This window comes from Poromitra crassiceps (assembly GCF_964638095.1).
Source record: "Poromitra crassiceps genome assembly, chromosome: 21".
Taxonomy (NCBI): domain Eukaryota; kingdom Metazoa; phylum Chordata; class Actinopteri; order Beryciformes; family Melamphaidae; genus Poromitra; species Poromitra crassiceps.
In genome coordinates this window covers 12200990-12212309 of record NC_139638.1, presented here as the reverse complement: position 1 = coordinate 12212309, position 11320 = coordinate 12200990, and the positions used below count along the sequence as shown (strand labels likewise).

At 43.3% G+C, this 11320-nt stretch overlaps 1 protein-coding gene across 2 annotated transcripts in view; it reads left to right on the top strand.

The window, feature by feature from the left end:
• LOC310795473 (RAD52 motif-containing protein 1-like) overlaps nucleotides 1-11320 on the top strand; it is a 21591-nt gene extending 10271 nt beyond the window's left edge. Inside the window, exons 4-8 of one of the 2 annotated variants that reach the window (XM_083657525.1) lie at nucleotides 3301-3435; nucleotides 5337-5523; nucleotides 5651-5749; nucleotides 7510-7586; nucleotides 8916-11320. In XM_083657525.1, the coding sequence (XP_083513651.1) occupies nucleotides 3301-3435; nucleotides 5337-5523; nucleotides 5651-5749; nucleotides 7510-7586; nucleotides 8916-8990 (573 nt within the window). In that variant the 3' untranslated portion in view covers nucleotides 8991-11320. The remainder of the gene's footprint in view (nucleotides 1-3300; nucleotides 3436-5336; nucleotides 5524-5650; nucleotides 5750-7509; nucleotides 7587-8915) is intronic. The other variant, XM_083657526.1, reaches the window with a different exon arrangement.

Genomic DNA, 11320 nt, shown 5'->3' with positions numbered 1-11320 from the left:
AATGTCTGTTTTGCTATAGTAACTGACTGATTATTTGTCAGCCATGTTGTTTTGCTATAGTAACTGACTGATTATTTGTCAGCCATGTTGTTTTGCTATAGTAACTGACTGATTATTTGTCAGCCATGTTTGATCACCTGACTTTAGGCCTGCAACTAATGATTATTTTCATTATTGATTAATCTGTCTTATTATTTTGTGGAGTAATCGATTAGTCGTTTGGTCAATAAAATGTGTCAAAATGGTGAAAAATGTCGATCACACCCAAAGCCCAAGATGACATCCTCAAGTGTCTTCTTTTGTTCTGAACAACAGTTCACAACCCAAAGAGAATCAGTTGAAAGGTCCTTGCACAAACACCCCTCCACCCCTCCCCACCCCACCCCTCCTCACCCCTCCACCCCTCCCCACCCCACCCCTCCTCACCCCTCCCCACCCCACCCCTCCACCCCTCCCCACCCCTCCTCACCCCTCCTGACCCCTCCACCCCTCCTCATCCCTCCCCACCCCACCCCTCCTCACCCCTCCCCACCCCTCCTCACCCCTCCACCCCTCCCCACCCCACCCCTCCTCACCCCTCCCATAAAAAATAGAAACCATAAAATATTCACATTTAACTCATTGAGTGCCAGCCACTTTTGGAGAACGGACGCTCCCAGTGCCAGAGTTTTCAGAGCGTTTTCAGTGATTTCTCGAGGCCCACAGAATATTGTGTGATATTACTATGTAAACACTGAACACGCACAAAGAACGAACTGGCTCTATTGTAGGGGTCGACCGATTATCGGTTTGGCCGATTATTATGGCCGATATTCAACATTTTGCCGATTATCTGTATCGGCATTTTCATTGGCTGTTTGCCGATATAATAATTTAATAAAAAAATGCGCTAATTTGCAGCTGCTGCGGCTGGAAGGAGCCTCTCCTACAGTACTGTAGTTCCCTCTGTGTGATCTGGAGCAATGTCCCTCCCACAGCGCTATCTGATTGGTTACACATCGAGCAATAGCCTATCAGAGCGCTGCTCAGAGATTAAATCTGACACCTCAGTGCTCCAGCCTGCACAGAGGCAGGCCGTCTGAGCTGTGCTGCCTCTGTGGAGCGGACTTGACTAGTTGGCTGTTGCGACTGTGTGACAGTCACAGTGTTAAGGTAAAGCTGCAGATATTGCCATGCCGAAGTTGTACTAAAGTTAATATACATAATAATTACCTACGCTGACATTTCAAAAACACCACGATCTTATGAGCGATTCGTATGAAGCGCAGCCTCGCACAGTGCAAAGTGTGTGGAGATAGGTCTGTCTATAAGTGAGAGAGATGAAGCAGTATCATTGAAAATGCGCGCATGCACTTTGTTGCAGTGATAACGATAAGATAACAGAGATTATTTGTGTACTGATAGCATATATCTTTGAGTAACGTTGGTGCCTGCTGTGCAAGTGCAACTCAAACTTATCACCGTCCACCGCTGTTGAAGAGGGCAAAATAGCCTAGTAACCTCACAAAGCAGTGTATGGGGCACTAGTTTTTAATTCCATAGTAGCGTGCGTGTCCACGGTGTAGCGTCGCTCTTTTTGAATCAAATGGCCATGGTTGTCAGTAGCGAAGCTGTTTTATTGATCCAGTCGCACTGCATGTCCGAAAAATACATTGGCAGGCAGGCATGTCTGGGCAAGCAGAGCGGACTTTTTTTCTGCTCTCTCTGACTCTCTCTCTGCTTGGAACAAGGAACCGAATAAACTAGGACGAGACATTTCGTCAGTGGACTCTAGAATGAAACAAGGAACCGAATAAACGAGGATGAGACATTACATCAGCGGATGCACGGATGAACGTGTTTGTTTCAGTATTCTCCTTTGAGAGCCTGGGGGTGAGGTTAGTGTCAGGTGTAAGCGGAGGGAAACCCTCTATTATTTTGTTACTGTAGTGAGTCGGTGTTAGTTTGTTAAAAGTATAAGTCCACAGCTTTATCTTGATATTATGCCCAAGTCTCCACTAGATTGAACACACACACACACACACACACACACACACACACACACACACCACTTTGCTTAATGTTAATAGTTGACTATTTTCAATTAATATTGCAGTTGGATAAACTGAAGAAAATGCATTTTAACAATGGGTCGTGTTATTCAAAATTTTGACACCAAGATTTTCAATTTTACCGCAAATGTATATCGGTTCCAAAATATCGGTTATCGGTCTGCTTGACTCGCGATAATCGTATCGGTATCGGCCATGAAAAACCCATATCGGTCGACCCCTGCTCTATTGTATCATCAGCAAAAAAATGTTTATTGATACCATTTTCCGTTCTTTAGTTATGAGCCGGAGAAGATAGGTCGTTTTGAGCAAATACAGGCGTTTCAAATTATTAGCTGAGATATTCCGCCTTTTGTGAAATGCAGCATTTCAAGCACATTCACTGAGTCTGAAGATAATATTTTCTGATGTAGTAACGTGGTGTAGTTGTGTGATGCCCTGCGTGCCCCACCCCCCTCTCCCCCCCCCTCCCCTCCTCAGCTGCAAACTCCTCCCCACACTACACAGCCTCACGCACCCACTCTATTTTCGGAGTGCTCCGTTTGTGTGTGCCGGGCGGCTCCCAGCGCAATAGGGAAGAGCCAAACCGGACTGCTGAATGGTTTGGCGTCGGGTGCTGCTTTTATGGTGGCTAATCGTGTGGAGAAACTATACAGACAGACAGACAGAGACAGAGGGGCTCAGTTGTGTGTGCGGATTGACTCCTGTTCGCAGCCAACGTCAGCTCCAGACAGAGCGATCTATATGGCTCTGGCTGCAGCATGCATCGGTTTCTCTTTGATCACGGCTTTTTCCTCCTGTTTCTCAGGACCTGTCTCTAATCTGGAGAGCACTGTCGCCACCTAATGGGTTTGTAAAATAGGTTATAGACCTCCAATAGCTACAATATTTGTACAGGAGATGCAGAAGGCTTTGATCGACGTCCCACCGTCAAAAAACGCATTGGACGTCGAAAGACGTCCTTGGCACTCTACGTCACTATTTAATTGGACGTCGAAAGACGTCCATGGCACTCAATGAGTTAAGAAGCTGGAATGAGAGAATTCTAATAATTTTCTCTGAAAAGTTAGTCCAAACAATTAATCGATTATAAAAATAGTTGGTGATTAATTTTCTGACGATCGACTTCGACTAATCCATTAATCAACTAATCGTTGCAGCTCTACCTGAGTTCAACAATGTGGTCGTCACAGTACAACTTTTACTCTGTGTGTGTGTGTGTGTGTGTGTGTGTGTGTATGTGTGTCAGGTGAGGCTCAGCACCAAGCGGACTCCCTCCTACATGTTAGATCCCTACAACAGCAAACCGCTAAGCCACGCCCGCTGCCTGGATCTGGCCAATCACTGTTTGGGATTCAATGGCTGGTCCACACGCATTATTACTGTAAGAAACATTGTGTTTGTTGTCATGGAAATCGTGAGGAAGATGGTAAAGGTGATGATGATGAATGGAATCTGGCCAGCTTTACCTGATACTAAAGAACAATACCAGCTTCCATTGTAGAAAGACCAAAGAATTTGGTAACACTTTCTATGAAGGTTATGCCTATAATGCATGATTCATAAGATAGAATGCATTTATAAGGCTTCATAAAACGGTATAAATGTTTATAACAAGGTTTATAAAGTATAAGTGGTGGACCATAATGTATTATAATAAACATCAATAATATGCTATAGCACGATTTTGTGAACTTTAAGTAAAATTACAGCACTAGATTATTAGCAATTGTATGATACCAGGAACCAGGAAGTGCAGTGACTTCTGGGTAAGACCACAAAAAGACATCATCCCTGCGGTACTCCATTACCTTGTCGTTTTTAAGTAACATTAGAGGAATTAGGTCATTTAAGTGATAACCATGTTGCAGTCCTTCAATGTAGGATTTGAATCTAACTGAACACACATGCCATGGTCTCTACTCTCTTGCCAGGGTATTATAATACATACTTTTTTGTTATTAAACTTAGTATTTCTATCTAATTCAAAATTCAGGCATTGTGACAATACCACTCCTTAATAGGTTGAGGCGATGTCTCGTCATAGCTGGCTCAGCCTGGCTGGGGGCGTGGTCAGGGTGGGGTAAATCCTCCCATCCTATCCATTCAGCAGAGGAAGTATTTAGATGCTAGCCCAGCCCAGGCAGACACGATCAGGGATTTAACCCCCGCAGTAAACGCACATCTGAACAGACGTCTATGTACCTGCTCTAGAATCCCCAGTCCTGTAGTGTAGAGCCGCAGCACCGTCCTTTGGTGAGTCAGCCCATTGAGATATATGGGTGGTTTTACCCCACTCGCGCGCCAGCCGTATAACATTCTGTGGGCGTTCCCACACATGCGGACTGTCTCTATGGGAGAGATCCTTGTCTTCCTTTTTGATTGATTGATTGAGTTCTTTATTGATAATGAATACACAGTATATACAATATACATATATACATACACAGGCCCACCATTATCAAAAGGATAAAAACGCAATAAAGCTGACAGCTTATTTCCATTGCGGTCCTCATGATGACTGTTATAAAATGTGTACTGTTGTGTGTATGTCTGGATGTGTGTAAGTGTGTGATAGTGTGAGTGCCACAAGCACTTGTCAGAGTCTGAGGGTAATGCGTGGGTGTGCCTGCCACGCAGGGGGGAGAATGATATGGGAAAGTGGGGCACAGTGAATAACCAATAAAAATAAGCATAAAATAAGATAAAAGACAATTTGTGCTATTAAAAAATAAACCCATCAAATCCTAATAAAAACATACATTAAAAAATAATCAAATAAAATAAATAAAATAAAATGAGATCTAATAACATATAGGGTCGAGTGAGACACCGGCTCAGTTACTGGCTGGCCGACAACAGGTCGCCCCCCACCTCAGACACCTTGGCTACCATCAAATCCATCCTACATGTACCTATACTGGACAATATTTTATAATATACTATAGCATTACATATCATTACCATACAATATTATATACTATATAATAATATAGATATAATATAATATATAATATAATAATATAATACCACAATATAACACAACACATTAAGTCCAGGTTCTGTTTCTCCTGATCCAGTTCTTGACTTTACCTTTGAAGGAGGGATAGGGGCTGATTGTCTTAATCTCAGCTGGGAGACTGTTCCAGGCTACTGCCGCTGAATAAAGAAAGGAATTTTGGCCGATGCATCTTTTACATTTTACTGGGACCAAATCCTCAAGTCCTCAAGGACGCTGAAGCAGGGTCAGGGTTGAACCTGGCTGGTCTGGTTTCTCCTCCTCAGCTGAAGGAGCTCCCCAGTGAGGAGCAGGAAGAGGAGGGGCTCCCCAGTGAGGAGCAGGAAGAGGAGGGGAGGGGAGAGACGAGGCTGCATTATGGCTGCCTGCTGGAGCTGTCCTTCCCTCTGCATGGACACACAGCCAGAGGAGCAGCTGTGGTGGAGGAGACCTTCACTCATACTGCTGAGGAAGGCAAGTTGGTACCTGATGTTTCTCTGCTCCAGTTACAGTCATCTCCTATCTGTCTGCCTGACTACCTGTCCGTCTGCCTGTTTGTCTGACTACCTGTCTGTCTGCCTGACTACCTGTCTGTCTGTAGGTCCAGAGGTTCTTCTACAGAAACGGTGTAAACTCCAGAGGTTGGTCAGAGAAAAAGCCTTGATGCAGGCATTCAGCCGAGTGCTACTGATACTACTGGGTAATACTACTACAACTACTACTGCTGTTGTTATGCCTCTTGGCGACAGCCGGGCCGGAGGCATTTTCTGATGTTCATTAACGTCATCTAGTTATCTGAGGTACGCCTTGACGGAATTTCTTAAAATTTACCTCAACCGCCCAGTTGGACTGAAGGATGAACTGATGAATGGGCAAGGGGAAATGTGTAAGAGTCTGGACAGACATGGATGTTGACTGCACTTGTTGGCGGAGGCATATATTTGCGGTGCGATCGTTCTAGTTATTACTATCACTACTGCTACAGGTGCTAATACTGCTATTGTTATTACTTTCACTATCACAACTACTGCTACAGGTGCTACTACCTGCTGCTTTATCAACAGTCTTCCCAACATCTGTCAGAACATCTACACCCTGATGTCTGCGGATGATGTGGTGATCTTCACTGAGGCCAAAAACCTCAGGGAGGTCTCCCATGGTCCTCACATCTGCAATGTCACGACATTCAGAACTGGCTGACTGAATCTTGTCTCCTATTGAATGCCAAAAAAAAGTTTGTATGATGTTTAGCAAACGTCCCCAAAATGTAACACACTCCAGTGTCTTCTTAAACGGTGAAGAGCTTGATATCGTGACAAGGTTCAAATCTCTTGGGGTCACTCTTGACTCCACTTTGACCTTTAAGAGTCACATAAAAAAGATGTCAAACTCCATCAAATAACCTTCAGAATTTCAGGCACATCTGGAATAATCTGACAGAGGATGAAGCTAGGCTGTTCCTGGTGTCGATGATTTTCTCACGTATAGAATATTGTCTAACTAGCTGGTCTCTAGCCGGAGATACAACTATCAAAATCATAGAGTCTCTGTACAAGAAAGCCCTGAAAGTCTTTGACAAAAAAAAAAAAAAATCCTTCCATCACTGACATCTTGACAAAACACAAGTTCCTAAGCCTAGAGAACCTAATACATTTTAAAAATGCCTGTGTCATATTTAAGATCCTATACGGCCTAGCACCGCCCCCATTAGATTACCATATTAGACGGTTAACCAACAGTACCGCCAGGGCCACCAGGGCCTCTGCTAGAGGGGACTGCACGATCCCCTACAGGCGTAAAACCTTTGGTCTGACTGTTCTATCAATACAGACATACAACATTTGGTCTGACTGTTCTATCAATAAAGGGTGGCAACTTTTGGAACAGTTTGCCACATGAAATGAGAGAATGCCCCACTCTTAGCACCTTTCAAACACTACTAAAGGAATGGCTCGCGACAAAACAAACCTGCACACATTCATAGTTGAGCAGCATGTGTTATGTCTTATGCTTTGATGTTTTATGGATAGCAGTGAAATAATTACTGTAATACTGTAATGTATTTTATATCATGCATTCAAGCATTATTGTGATTTGTACATGCATGTATTTTCCCCCCATTATGCAATATGCTTTTGCTATTGCTAGTACTATATTAATTTGCTATTAGCACTACTGTCATAGTTAGTTAATCAAATCAATCAATAATTAATCAAATGTTTGTATGTCTTTAGATGTTTTATGATTCCAGGTAACATCTTCTAAGGGACAACAGGGAAACTAGCCTTGGCTATAATCTGGCTTGTTTACAAGCTGTTTTGTAATACATTGCTGTAATGCATTGGAGTCTTGTTCATTAACTTGCACTGTCCCTTCGCAAATAAACAAATCAAATCAAATACACTATAACCAATAATACTACAGAGATGTGTAACTCTGCCTGTCTCTCTCTGTCTGTAGGTAATGGTAAAGTGGTGGTAGAGGTGAGAGAGGATGGAGACCAGTTCCAACCTGAACAGATAGAAGGACTCGTCCAGGTAAACTGGACTAAACTAGACTGGACAGGACAGCATGTTTTAACTTTTTTGCATGGATCATAATGGCAGACTCAGTTTTCTGTCGGCTTTGCTCAACTAGAGACTGAGGCCATGTTTAGACGACAACACTCTCTGCATAAAACGGCAAACTGCCATTGTTGCGTTCCGCGTTACACACAGCGTTTGTGATAACGATTAATGTGCTGAAGCCGCAAAGGTCAGCACCGCAACTCGGATCAGTTTCAAGTGAGACAGAATGAAACGGAAACTTCTGCTTACAACCTTCACAATGGCAATTAAATAAAGTAATAGTGTAGCTCCACGTTGCAACATTTTTGTGTGTGATCCGAAATACACAGAACACAGACATTTAAAAGTACATTTAACCCCTTAGTGAGTCGACTGTTCTGTTTTTTATTTACCAAGTAATAAATTATTGCTTTTATTTTGAAGGGAAAAACGCCTAGCTTCCAGTATTCTGTCTATTTCTAGCAGGATTGATGCAACCTTAGGACTAAACTTTAACCACATCATAGAGTGACACAGATGGTTACAGTACAGAATAAAAACCCAGTAAAGCCCTATAAAAAGGCATGTTTTCTTTCCAGTCCTTGGCACTTGAGGAAATCGATGCATCTGGCCATGAGTTGTAGGGTTGTGTAATTAATTAGTAATGATTTGCGCAAACAATTAATTAATATGCGTGAACGTTAAGAGTGGGCAGTTATCACCCATGTAGTTTTTGCAACTCGTTATCAGATTTTCAGGCCCCAAGAACGCCGTTGCCATCTAAAAGGAAGGCCCAAACGTAAAAAAGGTTTGCCGTTTTATGCCGTGTAAACATGAGAACTTTCTCGCAGCTTTCATGTTAAGACTGGGTGGAAACTATTCCTGCATTGCAGGAAAAAAGTCATTTGCTTGTAAACGGATAAAACAGATAATAAATCAAATAATGTAACGTTGCTCGGGACATCCATTTTCCTGCCGTCGTCGATGATGGTAATTATGGGTAATGCATTGCAGTAACAAAAAGAAATGACTACCTAACCAATCCCAAAAGCAGCAGGTCAGAAAACAAGGAGGCTTGGTACTAACATATGAGCAAATATACTTATCAAACAGAGGCAATTAGAAATAACTAATTAAAGGAAACTGTACTGCCACAATTCCCAACAGTCTTTCTGCTTGTCGGTCTGTCACTGTGTGTGTGTGTGTGTGTGTCTGTCTCTCTGTCCCCACCTCTCCATCTCTCTGCCCCCTCTCTCTCTTTGTCCCTACCTCTCCCGCTCTCTGACCCTCTAACTCTCTCTTCATGTCTCTCTCTCCCAGGTGAATGAGCTGTCCTGGAGTGAGCTTGTCCCTGAGGAAGAGGAGGAGGAAGAGTGGGACCTGACTGTATCCTAGAGACAGAGAGAATTATGGGTGTTTGGAGATAATTGATGAAATGGGAGTCACGTTGGAGTCATCCACCAGCAACAGTACACTAGAGGGCGCTCATTACTGGGGTTGTGGTTACCATGGTGATGTCAGCAACCAATGGATTGTCGTGGTTGAAAAGCATCTTTGACCAATCAGATTGCTTGGTGGACACTACCTGTTGTATAATCTGTGGACCAGGCGGCAAACTTGGGGTTGGACAGATGCAGCCTATGCTGAAGTGATACTAAAAGCTCTAGTTCCTAGAATGGCCACTTGAGGCGGCCTCCAAAAGGGAGTCGTTTCCCGTTCACCGCCATGTTAAGAATCCTGACTTTACAACAGGATTAAACATGTTTAGAGCCTTGTTCAAAACACACTTTTTGTCTATATAGCTAATTTCACAACTGTACGGGGAATGAATTTTATATACCTCACCCTTTTAGATTAAAATAGATGATAGAAAACACTATGTTTTGGGTATGATTGACAGGTGGCCTGTCCAGTGATCGCGCAGCTTGCCGATCACGGACCAATAGCATGTGGAGCTGCGGCTCTGGGAAACCCCTGGTCTTGTGCCGTCACGTGTGAGCTGCGCAAGAACCTCAAGATGGCAATGGCTTCAAAAACATATGGGTGACGTCATTGGTGACTACGTCCATATTTTTGATACGGTCTATGGACAGGCCAACAGCACTTTGTATACATCAGCGGTTCCCAACTTTTTCAACTCAGGGCCCACTTGAAAATCTCAAAACGTTTCGCAGCCCACCTCCGACCCCATGAAAAATACACAGGCCAAATAATGCTTTCTCAAAGCCCTCTTTATTTTCCACAGTCACTAACACAGCATCTAAAACATGTTGCAGCATTTTCAGTGTTAGGCCCAATTCAGATACAAGCCGTAGAAACGTATAGTCGTCCGGCTGTAGTACGTCTATAGTATAGTATACGTACAGTAGTCCGGCTGTAGAAACGTATAGTAGTCCGGCTGTAGTACGTCTATAGTATAGTATACGTACAGTAGTCCGGCTGTAGAAACGTATAGTCGTCCGGCTGTAGTACGTCTATAGTATAGTATACGTACAGTAGTCCGGCTGTAGAAACGTATAGTAGTCCGGCTGTAGTACGTCTGGGCTGGGCGGATCTCACTTCACCTTCTCCCCTTCAAAACAAGCATGTGTGCGAGTGAACCAGGAAAAGACGAGTGCTGAGGCAGGCAGGCTGTCATTGACAAACTAACCAGAGCATTTTTATTGTGAAGAGAACAGATAAGCTATAGAGCCGCGATGTTTTGAGGGAGAAGAGAAGAGAAGAGTGAAAGTGTGTGTGTGTTTGGGGGGGGGGGGGGGGGGGCGTCTAGATTGGCCAGCAGAGCGTGACGTAGGGCTGCATCCCCCAAAAGTGGGATCGCTCTGAGTACGACCTCTGCGTGTTTTTCACGGATACCCCTGCATCGCCCACTGCCGGAGCCTATCGGACTACCCCCATTGACTATGAATGGAGCGCGGGGGGCCAATGCGAGCAGGGTACCTTACCCTAACCCTAACCCGCATCGGATTGTGTCTGAAAGGGCCCTTAGATTTCAAGAACCTGTCCATCAAGCTGTTTTCCCCCTTCTTTTTTTTACTACAGTGTAATGATTTGGCAGCCCGCTTGCAATACCTCCGCAGACCATACAGTAGTTTGGGAATCCCTGGTATACATGTTACAGTGGAACATAACAGCTGTCAATCAAAGTGTCCTGCCCCTAGTCCAGGTTGACATGATTGTGAGTCAGCTCTTCAGCTCATTTTTCACTTAATGATGTTTTGTATTTTATCAAATCATATATCTTGGTTGGTTTGTATTTGATCAAATCATATTTTGGTTAGTTTATTCTCTATGCTGAATGTATTTTTTCTAAACATTAGACTGCATCGCTTTGTGACCGTAAACAGTGTTGTTTTCCTGTTTGTTGTTTTGATGTTAAAACTGGGCTGAGAGAGCTTTTCAGTGGTGCTTATTTTGTTTTAAATGTGGACATGGAGTTTACTTTCTACTGTTTCTCCTTATTAAATCAAAGAGCCTATAGTTTGATCTGTCTTGCCATTCTTTTTACACTGCATGGAAAATATTTTAACTGTTTTTGTTCATCAGTAAACTTTATTATGGAGTACAGCAGTAATTTTTACTTCTACTCATAATGTACAATGTATTATGGATTGCAAAATGATAGTATGATGCACACATTATATAATGTGGTGGTGGTCTGGGAATGAATGCATATTGAATTTATTTTCATGTCTACTGTCTAGTCATTTACATGACCCCTCCCT